At 45.1% G+C, this 16,217-nt stretch overlaps 1 protein-coding gene across 1 annotated transcript in view; it reads right to left on the bottom strand.

Moving 5' to 3' along the window:
• Window positions 1–16,217, bottom strand: part of PHF21B (PHD finger protein 21B) — an 888,545-nt gene that overhangs the window by 178,746 nt on the left and 693,582 nt on the right. The window contains exon 9 of the mRNA XM_029600063.1: window positions 7,291–7,342. Coding sequence (XP_029455923.1) covers window positions 7,291–7,342 — 52 coding nt within the window. The remainder of the gene's footprint in view (window positions 1–7,290; window positions 7,343–16,217) is intronic.

Here is a 16,217-nt window from a genome sequence, read left to right as displayed (position 1 = left end):
ATTTCAGGCATCCATCACCAGCTCTGTCAAGAAATATTTCCTGATATTGGTTCTGAGTCATCCCCCCTGAAGTTTCATAACATAACACCCAAGTTCTACTGTTTTCTTTCTTCTGGAAAAGGTTTGAGGAACATGCATCATTAAAACCATTAGGGTATCTGAAGGTCTGCAACATATCTCGCCTGTACCTCCTCTCTTCCAGGGTATACATATTCAGAACCTTCAGCATCTCCTCATAAATCTTCCGAAATAGACCCACACTATTTTGTTCACCTTTCTCTGGACCTCCCTTGTCCTGTCTCCAGAATTGAATACTGTACTCATCAAGGACTTGTACAAGCGCATTACCACATCTTTTTTCTAACTGGTTATTCCTCTCTCTATGCAGTCCAGCATGGTTATGGCTTTAGCAATAGCCTTGTCACATTGCATCACCATCTTCAGATCGTCAAACGCTATCACCCAAAGGTTCTTCTCCCAATGTACAATGGTCTTTCAGGCCCCCCCCCCCCTTCATCACTTACAGCTCTTTTGGATGTCTGCATCCTAGATGCTTGACTCTGCACGTCTTGGCACTGAATCCTAGCTACCAAGTCTTCAACTATGCTTCCAGCTTTCTTAAATCACTTTTCATTCTCTCTACTCTTTCAGGCATGTCCACTCTGTTGCAGATCTTAGCGTCATCTGCTAATAGACAAACTTTACCTTCTATCCCATCCACAATGTTGCTCACAAAGATATTGAGCAGAACTGGCTGAAAACCAATCGAGGTGGGACTTCAGTTAACACGGTTCTCTGTATTCCATTTACTATTACACACTGACAGCTGTCAACCAACCAGTCTATAGTCCACTCCACAACCTTGGTGCAGAGTCTCAGGCTTCTCATTTTATTCACTAGCCTTCTATGATGGACCATATCAAAAATTTGCTGAAATCCAAGTAAATCACATTGAGTGCTCTTCCTTGATTCAATTCTCTAGTCACTCAATAAAAAAAAATCAATCAGATTTGTCTGACAGGGAGATCCAAGATGGTGTGTTAGAGTGAGGACGTGTAACGTCTCTCTCCCCATCTGCTTGCAAAACTTTTACCTATGCCTCACTCGGGGCGAAAATGGAGAGCCCGTGAGAGGCTGACTATGGAGGATTCAATGGGCAATTAAGAGGGTCGATGGATGCTCACCTCCTCAGAGGAATCGGATTGCTGAGAGATGAGTCGCAGGAGGATAGCTGTGGAGATGCTGTAACAGCCGGCGTCCTCCATGACTCAGTGACATCACTCTCTCTGGCGGAAATAACAGCCCCTGTGACCCCTATGAGCCCAGCGGCAAGTCGGATGACTAACTTGGAACACTCAGAGGTGCTTCCGGGTCACTGAGATGCAGTTGCAAAACTTAAAAGAGCAAGTTATAGAAAATAAAAGGGAAGTTGCAAGTCTAAAATTAGAAATGGGGGAAATGAAAAAGATGAATTATGGAATGGTTAAAGATAATTCATATCTATTAAGAAAAATAGAAAATCTGGAAAATCAACAAAGAAGCAAGAACTTACGATTGATTAATTTCCCCAAGAAAACTACAGTTACACCAACAGAAATGTGGACCAAGTTTGCTCAAGAGATACTGAAAATTCCACAGGCAGCTTTACCCCCACTGTCTAAAATTTTCTATTTCCCTACAAGGAAAAAGATTACGATTGAAGGAAATGAGATTCAACAGTTATCCCCACTGAACTTATCTGCGATTCTTGAGTCATCTGTAGAGGAGGAGGCCCATCCTGCAACATTAATTATTTCGTTTCTATTAGACTCTGATAGGGATTGGGTTCTCAAAATGTATTTTCGTAATAAATCTGAATTATTTCTTGGAATGAGAGTACACATTTTTCCAGATTTTGCCAGGGAGATGCAGTTTAGGAGGAAGCAATTCCTAGAATTAAGAGCGGGTGTTGTTCAGTTAGGTGCCGTATTCTTTCTCAGGTTCCCATGTAAATGTCTAGTTAAATTTAATGATTTAACATATACTTTATTTCAACCTTCTCATTTAGAAAATTTTATAAAAGAAAGATCTATTACTGTACTAGGAGGTAGTTCAAGTCCAGAGCCTATATAACCTCATTTAAGGATCAAATGCTCTACAGAATTTATAACTTTTCCTCCCTAGCGCTTTCCTTAATGTATGGCTTTAATTTTCTCTTAGAGTAAGTCGTCTCCTGTGAAGGATCTTCCCTGACCTAATTGTGGGCTATGAATTGTAAGACAGAATTATATTTCCTGTATTGATCATGTAATATTTGTTTGTCATTACTATTCTTTCTTTAAATGTATACAATTGTATTCATTGTAAAAACTCAATAAATAATAAATGAAAAAAAAAAAGATTTGTCTGACAGGACCTTCTCCTGGTGAATACATGCTGCCTTGGATCCAGCAACCCACTGAATTGTAGATAGTTCATTATTCTTTTCTTCAGCAGGTGAGGCTAACCTTGGTTTCTATCATCCTCTCTGCTACCACTCTTGTGATGCAGGATCATCACAGTTCTTTTCCAGTCACACAGCACCACTCTCATTTCCAGGGTTCTATGGAGCAGGTCTTTCATCGGATCTGCCAGCACATCTCTGAGCTCCCTCTGTATACTGGGATGTACCTCATCTGGCTCTATGGCCTTGTCCACTTTCAGTTTTCCTAGCTCTTCCCATATATTTTTTTCTGTAAATGGAGTTTCGTCTACCCTACCCCAATCTTCAGTCTTCTCAAACAGCAACCATCTTTCTCCAGGGTTTTCTTTTGTGAATACTGAACTGAAGTATTTCTTTAATATTTCTTCCATTTCTTCATCTCTGTCCACACATTGCTCCTTGTCACCTTTTTAATTTCACTATACCACTTTGAGGCTTCCTTCTTTCTCTTTTATATCTGAATAATGTTTTGCCACCTTGCTTTAGCTCTTGGCAATCCTTTCCTAGCTAGGAACCATATTGTCATATATTACTGAACTAAACCTTCCATACCTCAAGGAACTATTATATGGCCTTGCCACCAATTATATGACATGGGTGTCCCACAGCTTGGAGAACTTCCCTTTACCTTCACTCACATGTCTCCCAGAAAAGGAATGTCTTCTGCCTATTACCATGAACATCATACCCTGGAACATATGAGCACACTAAATGACACACAATTTGTATTCTCTTCACAGATAACATCAATTCATCATCTTCAGAGGAAGATGAGGCTAAAGAGAATGATTAGGACCCCGCCCCTCCATCAATGTAGCCATGGCCCCCACTGTGGAACAGCAGCCATGACTATCTCCATTACCACAATCAGGGTACAGAGTGGTAGCAGTCCAGCCACTCCCTTCCCCTCCCCACGGGAGACCCTAGCCCAACTACAACAGCCATCCCTCTCTACTTTCCAGTAGCCTCCTCCCCATTCTACCTCAGGATTCTAGGGATGCAGATCTTCAGGCTGCCCAGGCATTGTTCTCTAAGGGAAGCCCAAACCCCCTACATCATCATGTAAAGAGCTGCCATTAGCTCCTGAGCCTGACTCAGTGGCTGGAGCACCTGTTCCAGGCCATGAGCCAGCATCTCAGGATGCATTTGGCCATGGCATACAGAAGACGGTGGAAGAGTTGTGAAGGGTCCAAGCTGACCTGAGGAGTCTGGTCACTGTGGTGGAGCAACTAGTCGCGACTCAAGAATGCCTCATTGAAGCTCTTGAGCTCGTTGGCATGAGGTCACACCATTGCGACTGGACTCCTAGTTATTTACATAGTTTAATCCCTAGTTGATTCCACCCCTGTCTAATTTTATTTTGCTATTTGTAAGACATTGAATATAACTTTAAAAAATTTTAATATTTTTCTAAATGTTTTAATTATTAATTTTCAAATTGGGTGTGTGACTTTATTATATGCTATATCCTATAGTTTATTTTCTACAACCGTAAAGTCCCTTTAAGGATATCCTATAGCCATAACTCTCTAATCCACATATAGCCCTGCATGTCGCTTGCCATGCAGGTATGTCCACTAATTGTTATCCTTCTGTTATCTACCCTTATATCACCATTTTTATTTGGCTTGTTGTGTTAACCTAACACCCTTAAAACAGTTACCAGTAAGGGAGACCACAAATCAGTGGTATAAATTTACATATATCACTTACCTCCCCAAAGGGCAAAAGACGTGAGTGCAGCCAAGCCAGAAGTAGGGGTTTAATGTATAAAATTAACATTATGTTATATATCCCCTTAAATAAATTCACTGTATAAGGAGATAAGGAGTACACATGAGATGGCCCTTTCTGAATATTTCTGTGACATAGTATGGGCAAAGGCTATCGGCGCCATTTTGATTACTGGCAGCCGACAACGAAATCGCTCCCGGACCCCCGCTGGACCCCCCCAAGGCTTGCCAATAATCCCTGGGGGTCCAGCGGGGGTCCAGGAGCGATTTCGTTGTCGGCTGCCAGTAATCAAAATGGCGCCGATAGCCTTTGCCCATACTATGTCACAGAGGCTTTCGGCGCCATTGGTCAGCTCCAGTCACATGACAGGAGCACAAGATGGTGCCGATGGCCATGTGACAGGGGCTGACCAATGGCGCCGGTAGCCCCTGTGACATGGTAGTTCAGAGGCTATTCGGCACCATTTTAAAGAGCACGGCTTGCAGTAGCACGGGCACGGAGGGCAAATGGAACCCGGGACCCCGCTGGACCACCAGGGATGTACTTCGTAAGTCTTGGGGAGGGATCGGGATCGGGATCAGGGGGGGTGTTGTATTATAGTTAATTTAAATGTTTGGGGTGGTTTGGGGTGGTTTTTAATTTAAAAAAAAAATTTGTGCCCCTCTCCCCAGGCAAACCCGAAAAACGAAATTTCCCCGAAATTCGGGGAAAATTCTTTTCGGGTTTCGGGGCCTCCGAAACAACAACGAAGTAGGAAATTTCGGGTAATTTCCTAATTCGGGCGAAAAACGAACCACATCTCTATCTGATATGAGTAGCATTCACCTGAAACAGGCATTACTGAAAGGTCTTCAAAGGTATCTTGGTATTCCACAGGCTTCAAATTTCACAGAAAAGAAATGTTGTCTGTCTTATACTAAAGGGAAGAAGGCCTACAAGCCTTAATACAAGTGTCTGATATCTGTACTGTACCAAGCCTACCCTTCTCTATGCTCACACTAGCTATCCTTGCTTGATAAGCCCTGCTAATTTTATGAAGACTCCCAGCTCCCATCTGCCAATCCCTTTAAGGATTTAACCACACATATCTTTTAAAGATCTATTGTTCAATGGACATCTACCTGAGAAAAGACTGCTTAGCCCTGTGTTCAGCTACACATCTAAGATCATGCGCTATTTGAGGACTCTTAGAGCTAAGTTCCCAGCTGAGAGCAAACAGACACTCTTTGCTGTTTAAATGATCTGGTCCTCTTACCTACCTTCACCACTGCTAATCAGTAAGGACTCTAAAACTAAACTGATTTCAGCCAATCAGAAGGGCTTTTCTATTACCCGAAGCGCGGTCAGAAGTGTAATTATCAGCAGTTTTTTTCTCTCCATACTGATTTAAGAGGACAGGGTAGGGTAGAAGAAACAACAGAATTCCTATAGAAATTTTGGGTGGATTATGAGATATATATACAGTCAAAAATATGGTCCATTTTCAGAAGGAGAAAAATATTGCTTTACAGGGAATAAAGCCAAGCCTAAAATAATAGGGATGTGCAGCAGGGACGGATACGTTCGATTCGGTATTCGTATTCGTCAGGACCCAAATCTGTTACATCCGTTTTCGGGGGATCCCGATTCGTCCATTAGTTACATATGGTATTCGTTTCCCATTAAAGTTAAAAAAAACCCCATCCCAACCCTTTAAATTTAATTAACTACAACCCCCCACCCTCCTGACCCTCCTAAGACTTGCCAAAAGTCCCTGGTGGTCCAGCGGGGGTCATGGAGCAATCTTCTGCACTCGGGCTGTCGGCTGCCGGTATTCAAAATGGTGCCAATAGCCTTTGCCCTTACTATGTCACAGGGGCTACCGGTGCCATTGGTCGGCCCCTGTCACATGGGAGGAGCAATGGACGGCCCGCGGCATCTTGTGCTCCTACCATGTGACGGGGCCGACCAATGGCACCGGTAGCCCCTGTGACATAGTAAGGGCAAAGTCTATCGGCGCCATTTTGATTCGGTATTCATATTCGTCGGGACCCAAATCCGTTTTCAGGGGACTCCGATTCATCCATTAGTTATGTCCATTAGTTGGTCCAGCGGGGGTCCTGGAGCAATCTCCTGCACTCGGGCCGTTGGCTGTTGGTATTCAAAATGGCGCAGATAGCGTACCCCCCGAAAACCTGCCCCAAGCTTCCCCTGCACGCGCCAAGCCTATGTTGAATAGGCTCGGCGGCGCGCGCAAGCCCCAGGACGCGGGTAAGTCCCGGGGCTTTCCTGGGGGCATGTCGGGGGCGTGACGCGGCGGAGCGTCATCTGGGGGTGGGGCCGCAAGCATGGTTCCGGCCCGGGGGCATTTCGGGAGCGTGAACATTTGTGCACCTTGCGCGCACCGACCCCGAATTTTAAAAGAGACGCGCGGCTACGCGCGTATCTATAAAAATCCAGCGTACTCTTGTTTGCGCAGGGTGTGCGAACAAAAGTACACGCTTGCGTATTTTTTTGAAATCTGCCCCATATTGTATGTGTTGCACTTTGGATATTCAGTTTGTTTTGTGTTCCCTGGTTTGAATTGTGAATTTTTATTGATTGATTGTCTTTAATAGGCCAATCCAAAATGTCCCTCTCATTGAATTACAAAGATTAAGCTCAATAATATACATACACACAAAAGGATATCTCAAATTTCACAAATAGTGATGAGATGGTAATCCGGGTTTGTTTATTTTTATTTTCACTTTACTTTTATCCTACTTTTAGCTGGACAGTGAGGAGGCATTCCTGGAAGCATGTTTAGGTTGGGTGGGTGGAGGGCTGGAGAATAGCACATTTACATATTTTCATAAATATGTATGCTATTGTATGCTCCTGGGTCACCTGCTCAAAAAAGCAGGTGGAAAGTACATGGGAACTTTTAGCATCCATATTTTATACTAATTCTCAAAGATAAGCTGTATTATTTATTTTTGAAAATTAGCATATTGTATATGTGTTAAAAGGGCCTGCTTACTTTACAAATATATGGCTATTTGAAAATTGTCCCCTTCATGCTCAGACAAAAAAAAAAGTTAAAGATAAAAGATTCCAAAAATGAAGTGACTTACCTTCCAAATGTTCTGTTGTAACCAGGCCTAATGCTACCATAAAGGCAATTTTCTAAGGAACAAAGAAAATCAAGATTGTCTTTACATTTTTAATAACACACAATATGGTCTATTGTCATTTTAATTACTACTGTTGAGTAAGGAGTTGTTTTTACTCTTAAATAAAATTATCCATGGCTAAAGACTATAGTCATCTTCTAAAAGAGAGGGATTTGTAGTAGAGAGACAGAGTGGCTGGGTTAGAATAGTCTAATAACCTCAGAGCAACAAATACTGTATCATCTAGCAGAGACAATTCAGGAATCCCATATGAGGTAAAAATATTGCTTAAAAATATTTTCCCATTTTTGCTAAAGAATGATAGAGGAAGGAACACTAGGAGGTGTCTGTTCCCTTCCCATAGCTATCTTCTTGATGGGATCCATCACAAACCTGCTCTTTAAGGGAAATAAGAAAAGCGTTATGAGACAGTTGGGAAAGTAACACCCCAAAGCGAAATAACAGACATTCAGAAACAACTTAGTTATCTTTTGGTTATCTAAATTAAAATACCATCAAATAGATATATCAAAATTAGGAATTATAGATTTTTGATATGCTACATTGCTCAAGCATTAATGCTAAGAATTTGTCTGTGGAATTTCAACAAAAACTGTTAGATTCTATAGTAATTCAAAACAAGAACCTAATCAGCTACAGGCAAAACAGGAGAGAAATCGAGTGTTTATTTATACTGTAGGGTACAAAAGAAAGTGTGACTCATCATAAATATAAATCAAAAAGATGCTCAACTGTAAAATTTGAATTTGAAAAATTTAGGGGTAGATTTTTAAAGTTATGCGCGGGCGTAGATTTGTTCGCACAACCCGGCGCAAACAAATCTATGCCCAATTTTATAACATGCGCGCGCTGCCGCGCGCATATTATAAAATTCAGGGTTGAGGCGCAGGGGGGTGCACAATTGTACAACCTGCGTACGCCGAGCCGAGCAGCCTGCCTCCGTTCCCTCCGAGGCCACTCTGAAATCAGAGTGGCCTCGGAGGGAACAATTTTCCGGCCGCACCCCCACATTCCCCTCCCTTCCCCTACCTAACCCACCCCCCAGCCCTAACTAAATCCCCCCCACCTTTATTCAGAAAGTTACGCCTGCCTGACGCAGGCATAACTTGCGCGTGCTGGCAAGCTGCCGGCGCACCATTCCCCAGCCCGGGGGCTGGTTCAGAGGCCTTGGCCATGCCCCCGGAAGAGCACCATGCCCACGACCCCGCCCCCGGAATGCCCCCGAATGCTGCGCCGCCCCCAACACACCCCCGATACGCCCCCCAAGCAAAGCCCCGGGACTTACGCGCGTCCCGGGGCTTTTCGCCCGCCAGCAGACTATGCAACATAGGCGCACTGGCGTGCAAGTCCCCTGCGCGCGTAAATCCGGCCGGATTAACCAGTTTGTAATCCAGGAAAGGACATCGCCTCCTATCCCATGACTTTTTAGTTTTTGTAGAAGCCTCTCATGAGGGACTTTGTCAAACGCCTTCTGAAAATCCAAATACACTACATCTACCGGTTCACCTTTATCCACATGTTTGTTAACCCCTTCAGAAAAATGAAGCAGATTTGTTAGGCAAGACTTCCCTTGGGTAAATCCATGTTGGCTGTGTTCCATTAAATCATGTCTTTCTATTTGCTCTACGATTTTGATCTTGAGAACAGTTTCCACTATTTTTCCCAGCACTGAAGTCAGGCTCACTGGTCTATAGTTACCCAGATCGCCCCTGGAGCCTTTTTTAAATATTGGGGTTACATTGGCCACCCTCCAGTCTTCAGGTACAATGGATGATTTTAATGTTAGGTTACAAATTTTAACTAATAGATCAGAAATTTCATTTTTGAGATACTTCAGTACCCTAGGATGCATACCATCTGGTCCAGGTGATTTGCTACTCTTTAGTTTCTCAATCTGGCCTACTACATCTTCCAGGTTCACAGTGATTTCGTTCAGTTCGTCTGACTCATCACCGCTTAAAACCATCTCCGGAACTGGTATCTCCCCAACATCCTCATTAGTAAACACGGAAGCAAAAAATTCATTTAGTCTTTCTGCAATGGCCTTATCTTCCCTAAGAGCCCCTTTAATCCCTCGGTCATCTAATGATCCAACCTACTCCCTCACAGGTTTCTTCCTTTGGATATATTTTAAAAAGTTTTTATTATGAGTTTTTGCCTCTATGGCCTTCATTTCAAATTCTCTCTTCGCCTGTCTTATCAATGTTTTACACTTAACTTGACAATGCTTATGTTTTATCCTATTTTCTTCAGATGGATCCTTCTTCCAATTTTTGAAGGATTTTTTTGGCTAAAAAAGCCTCTTTCACCTCACCTTTTAACCATGACGGTAATCGTTTTGCCTTCCTTCCTCCTTTCTTAATGCGTGGAATACATATGGACTGCGCCTCTAGGATTGTATTTTTAAATAATGTCGAAGCCTGTGGAACACTTTTAACCTTTGCAGCTGCACCTTTCATTTTTTTTTCTAACTATTTTCCTCATTTTATCAAAGTTTCCCTTTTGAAAGTTTAGTGTTAGAGCTGCAGATTTACTTATTGTCCCCCTTCCAATTATTAGTTTAAATTTCATCATGTTATGATCACTGTTGACAAGTGGCCCCACCACTGTTACCTCTCTCAACAAATCCTGCGTTCCACTAAGAATTAATTCTAAAATAGCTCCCTCTCTTGTTGGTTCCTGAACCAATTGCGCCTTGAAGCAATCATTTATTACATCCAGGAACTTTATGTCTCTAGCAAGTCCTGATGTTACATTTACCCAGCCAATATTGGGGTAATTGAAATCTCCCATTATTATTGCACTGCCAAATTGGTTTGCTTCCCTGATTTCTCTTAGCATTTCATCATCTGTCTGACTATTTTGTCAAGGTGGACGGTAGTATACTCCTATCACTATACTCTTACCCAACACACATGGGATTTCTACCCATATAGAGTCTACTGAGCATTTAGTCTCTTGTATGTTCGTTATCTTGTTGGACTCTATACCCTCCCTGACATAAAGTGCCACACCCCCACCAAGTTGATCCTCCCTATCATTGCAATATAATTTGTTCCCTGATATAGCACTGTCCCATTGGTTATCCTCCTTCCACCAAGTTTCTGTGATGCCAATTATGTCAATCTTATCATTTGCTGCTATACACTCTTACACTCCCATCTTACTTCTTAGACTTCTGCCATTGGCATACAGACATTTCAAAGTGTGTTTTTTGTTTGTTTTAACAACCAGCTTTTCAGTTTGGGATAATTCGGAAATCATTAGTTTTGGTGATTTTTTACATATAGGCATATGGACTATGTTTGCTTTTAATGGAACCTCTCTGTTGGGATGCCCTAACTCTCCTGTTTCATTAGTATCCTTCGAGGATACATTTCTCCGAACCATGCACTGCTGAGTGACTGTCGGCTTTCCCTCTTGTTCTAGTTTAAAACCTGCTGTATCTCCTTTTTGAAAGTTAGTGCCAGCAGCTTGGTTCCACTCTGGTTAAGGTGGAGCCCATCCTTTCGGAAAAGTCTCCCCTTTCCCCAAAAGTTTCCACAGTTCCTTACAAAGCTGAATCCCTCTTCCCTGCACCATCGTCTCATCCACGCGTTGAAACTCTGGAGCTCTGCCTGCCTCTGGGGACCTGCACGTGGAACAGGAAGCATTTCAGAAAATGCCACCCTGGAGGTTCTTGATTTCAGCTTCCCACCTAAAATCCTAAATTTGGCTTCCAGAACCTCTCTCCCACATTTTCCTATATCGTTGGTGCCCACATGTACCACGACAGTCGGCTCCTCCCCAGCACTGTCTATAATCCTATCTAGGTGACGCATGAGGTCTGCCACCTTCGCACCAGGCAGGCAAGTTACCAGGCGGTCCTCACGTCCACCAGCCACCCTGCTATCTACATTTCTAATAATCGAATCACCAACTATGATGGCCGGCCTAACCCTTCCCTCCTGGGCAGTAGCCCTGGGAGACTTGTCCTCTGTGCGAGAGGACAATACATCACCTGGAGAGCAGGTCCTTGCTACAGGATCACTTCCTGCTACACCAGGGTGATGTTCTCCTACTGGGAGACCTTTCTGATCCAAGGCAGCACTGGGGCTGCCAGACTGGATTTGGGACTTGGCTACTATGTCCCTGAAGGTCTCATCAATGTATCTCTCTGTCTCCCTCAGCTCCTCCAAGTCTGCTAGCCTCCATGTCTCTGAAGATCTCATTCATCATATTGTGAAACACCTCAGGAGCATCGCAGAGGCCAAACGGCATTACTAGGTATTCAAAGTGGCCGTCGCGGGTGTTAAATGCGGTTTTCCATTCATTGCTACTGCCCAGGAGGGAAGGGTTAGGCCGGCCATCATAGTTGGTGATTCGATTATTAGAAATGTAGATAGCAGGGTGGCTGGTGGACGTGAGGGCTGCCTGGTAACTTGCCTGCCTGGTGCGAGGTCCAATTTAGTGAATATCTTGGCCCCCTGGAGCCTGTCAAAAAGTTCGGAGATTAATGGCAAAGGGTAATGGTCCTTCTGGGTAATCTCATTTAAGCCACGGTAATCTATGCACGGCCGGAAGAAGCCTTCCTCTTTCCTCACAAAAAAGAACCCTGCTCCAGCAGGAGATTTGGAAGGCAGGATGAAGCCTTTTGCCAAATTTTCTTGTATATATTCAGACATGGCCTTTGTCTCTGTCAGTGAAAGTGGGTAAGCCCTTCCTTGGGGAGGCTCAGTGTTAGGCAATAAGTTTATAGCACAATCAAAAGAGTGGTGAGGAGGTAGAGTGTCCACAGCTTTCTTTCGGGCCGATACAGTAAAGCGCGGCCGTGGTTACCCAGTGTTTAACCCACTTTTGACGCACGTTTTGGCGTAAGGCATACCCGCGATTCAGTATCGGCTTTTACGCATCCTTACCGCTTGCCGAAAAGGATGCGTATCCGTTTCCGCCCGCCACATGTATATAATATGTTAATGATCGGATTAGCTATTCCCTCCGATAGATTAACGTGCGCCCAAATTATCGCCCTTTTAACCAGCTTATTTACCGTGTCTTTAATCTGAATATTTACCGCCTACCCTGTCCCTGGCGTTAGTGTGGTGTTCAGTCAGCTTCGTACCGGTCAGCTTCTTACCAGACAGCGATATTTTTCATTTGGGAAAATCAAACGAACAGAACAGGAGAACATAGAATACAAGAGAAAATCTACAGAACAGAAGAGGATCACATGGAATACAAAGGGAAACTCAACCAAAACAGAAGAGGAACACATGGAATACTACGGTAAAATGGACCAGACAGGCAGAAGCACAGACCCCCGTACAGGCAGCGGGGCATTTCAGTCATGGACGCCCGGAAAGAGACAGGAACTTCCATGAACGGAAGCCGCAACCTGGACCTTCCCTCCTGTATCCGGGCATCCATAATCAGAGGCCACGCTGCCTTGAGCGCCCGGCTGGACGTCCAAGGTCACGGCTTCCATTCATGGACCTTTCCGGCCTGGCGCTCAAGGCAGCAGGGACCTTGGACGTCCGAGGTTGCAGCTTCCGTTCATGGACCTTCCTACCTGTATCCGGGTGTCCATAATCGGAGGCACCTCTGCCTTGAGCGCCCGGCCGGACATCCAAGGTCGCAGCTTGGACATCCAGCCAGGTGCTCAAGGCAGCGGGGCCTATAGGCGGGAAGGTCCATGAATGGAAGATGCGACCTCGGACGTCCAAGGTCGCGGCGTCCATTCATGGACCTTCCCGCCTGTATCCGGGCGTCCATGATCGGAGGCACCGCTGAGACAGGCAGAGTTAACGGAGGAGAGGATGAGGTCAGGCCTAGGAGAAGTCCTCCGGCAGAACCTAGGCCTGGGATTTTCCCGGACAGAGTGGACAGGAGGGTACTGCATAACCTGTTTGACCACAATAGATACAAAGGCCAGATCTTTGACAACGATGCTTTTCCTTTGAGGATAGATGGCTACGACCCATTTGCATCAGTTCCTCTTCCTCGGTGCTGTGTGTAGTAGCAGTCTGAGTGGACAAGGTTGGACGAATGCGTGGAGCACCTGAAGCCATCCTCTTGGATCCTCTGGCCTCGTGCGAACGCTCATGAAGATGGCGGTCAATGCGACCGGCAAGGTCTATAAGGGAATCCAACACCTCAGGGAGTTCTCTTGCTGTTAATTCGTCCTTGATACGCGGGCTCAAACCTTCGAGGAATATAGCATGCAGGCAGCCCAGGTCCCAGTGCAATTCAGACGAGAGAGTCCTAAACTCGATGACAAAATCGGTCAGAGATCTGGAACCTTGTTGCAGATGCAGGAGTATAGACCCGGAGTTGGCCTTTCGGCCTGGGTTGTTGAACATAGAACGAAATAGAGCGAGGAAGCCCAGCAGGTCGTAGAGGATCGGATCCATTCACTCCCAAAGGGGTGACGCCCAGGCTAACGCTTTTCCATCCATGAGGGACAGAATGTATGTTGTCTTGGAAACTACATCAGGGAAATATGCAAGTTGTAAAGAAAAGTGCATGTTGCACTGGTTCAAAAAGCCCCGACACAACAAGGGATCACCTGCAAAATGAGGTGGTGCCGGCAAGGGTACTGTAGGCCAGAATGGTGACGCATGTGAAGCTGGGTTTGGTTTGGTAGTTGTCGAGGCGGAGTCCAGCTGATTATTCAATTGGTTTATGGCGCTAGCCAAAGTCTCCAGAATGTTTTGCTGTGCTGTAATTCGCTGGGCCAGTCCAAGGATGGCCTGGAGTGCCGAGACCTGTGCCTGGTCCATGGGTATTTGGGCCCTGGGCCAAGGTGAGAAATGGTACCTCCCACGGGGAGGAAGCCCCTTGAGCCTCACCGTCGGGAGGCGAGGTCTCAGCTGCGTGTGTGTGGAACAGAAAGTACTGGAGGCAGAGCAGAGAGAAAGAGCAAGCAGGAAGGACAGAGAGAGCTGGAGAGAGTAGCCCAGAGCGGTGGAGCCACAGAGCATCAGTGCAGCGAGCTGACATCAGATACAGCTTGGAAGTCCTTGAGTATCTCTAGAGTAGGTAGGGCGACACTGCCCACGGAGTGGGGTGTGTACCATGAAAGTCACACTGACACAGAGGTGCCACGAGGTCTGTAAGTGGGGTATACCCAAAGAGAAGTCCTCTGTAGAGATGATTCGGTAATGGTCCGCAGAGTGGGGTACACCGGCGAGGGTTCCTCAGTAGAGATGATATGGTAATGGTCCGCAGAGCGGGGTACACCGGTGAGGGTTCCTCAGTAGAGATGGTACGGCAATGGTCCGCAGAGCGAGGTACACCAATGAAGGTTCCACCGTAGAGATGTAAGGTTAGTGGTCCGCGAAGCGGAGTACTCACTGTAGACGTAGCGAAGGTTCCAGAGGAAGCCCCGGGAAACGAGGCAGGCAGTGGTCCTAAGCGCAGGGCCCTCCGAGGAGCAGATAGCCAGAGACAAGGAAAGGGCCCCCGAGGAGCAGGTACCTTGGACGTCTCAAGCCGAGGAAGCAGGAGCTGGAACAGGAAGTCCGTAGTGAGCGAAGCGTAATCAGCAATGAGGGAACTCGTTGCCAAGTCATAGGCAAACAGGGCCAGCCAGCTTAAGAGTCCATGATGAATGACTTCATCCGGGGGGAACGCCCCCGAGGTTCCTGCCATGACGTGCATAAGACTGGCCCGAGAGCGTGCATGTGCACCTAAGGAACTCAGTGGGCAAGATGGCGGTTGGCAGTGTCCATGCCGTCCAGGAGGGCCCGGGAACAGGAGTAGGCAGGCCGGCGATAGCGGTTAGAGGCTGCAAGACTACCCATAGAAGTTAACGCAGAGGCATAAGGTGAGCAACAGCGGTCGCAGCCGTCTACGACCGATGGGCATAACAGTGTTCAAGTTTAAAGTTATGTATGCAGAGAGAAATAATCTCAACTATAGGTACACGATGCTGGGTATCATGTTAGGAGTCACCATTCAGGAAAAGGACCTTAGCATCCTTGTGGATAATACCTTGAAATCTTCAGCTCAGAGTGAAGCAGAGGACAAAAAGGAAAATAGAATATTAAGAATTATTTGGAAAAGAATAGAGAACATAACCGAGAATATCATAATGCCTTTGTATAGATCCAAGGTGCAACCAAATCTTGGTTACCCCATCTCAAAAAAGACATACAACATAGAAAAGGTATAGGGAAGGGCATCAAAAATGATAAAGGGGTTGGAAAAGCTTCCTTATGCAGACAGGCTAAACAGTCTAGGGCTCTTTAGCTTGGAAAAGACATGAGAGCGGATATGATTGAAATTTATAAAATCATGAATTGGGTGGAATGGTTAAATAGAAAATGGTTATTTACCTTTCAAACAACACTAGGATTAGGGGACACAGAGTTAAAACAAGTTGTGGGAAGTAGTTTTTTCACTCAGAGCAAAATCAAACTATAGAATATGTTGCTGGAGGATGTGGTTAAGGCAACTAATATATCCCTAGAGTTATCAAAATGCTATAAATATAGCAGAAATTGCATCAGCAATTAAAAAAAAGGGCATGGTTAAACTAATTACCCTGCTCCTGCATAAACAATTTATCATACCTGTGCTATTTTTTGCTTTGCAACCTGCTTATTACATATGAGAGAGAGAGAGAGAAGAGAGAGAGAGAGAGAGCACCCCTTTTATAGCATCAGTCTGAAACTCTCTCTATATATACCACTGTACAGGGGCACATTGAATTGGCGTGGGTTTCAGAAGGTGGGGGTTTTAGGGAGGTGGTGTTACAGAAACATTCTGAGGAGTAACTAGAGGAATAGCTCTTTTAGTTACACTTTTTATCCAATATAATGACTACAAATCTTTAGTGATTTGTAACAACACCCCTCTAAATCCCCCTCCCCACCTTCTGAAACCCA

Source organism: Rhinatrema bivittatum, chromosome 4 (assembly GCF_901001135.1).
Source record: "Rhinatrema bivittatum chromosome 4, aRhiBiv1.1, whole genome shotgun sequence".
Lineage (NCBI taxonomy): Eukaryota > Metazoa > Chordata > Amphibia > Gymnophiona > Rhinatrematidae > Rhinatrema > Rhinatrema bivittatum.
The sequence above is the reverse complement of the archived record's forward strand: the minus strand, read 5'-3'. Positions and strand labels throughout refer to the sequence as shown.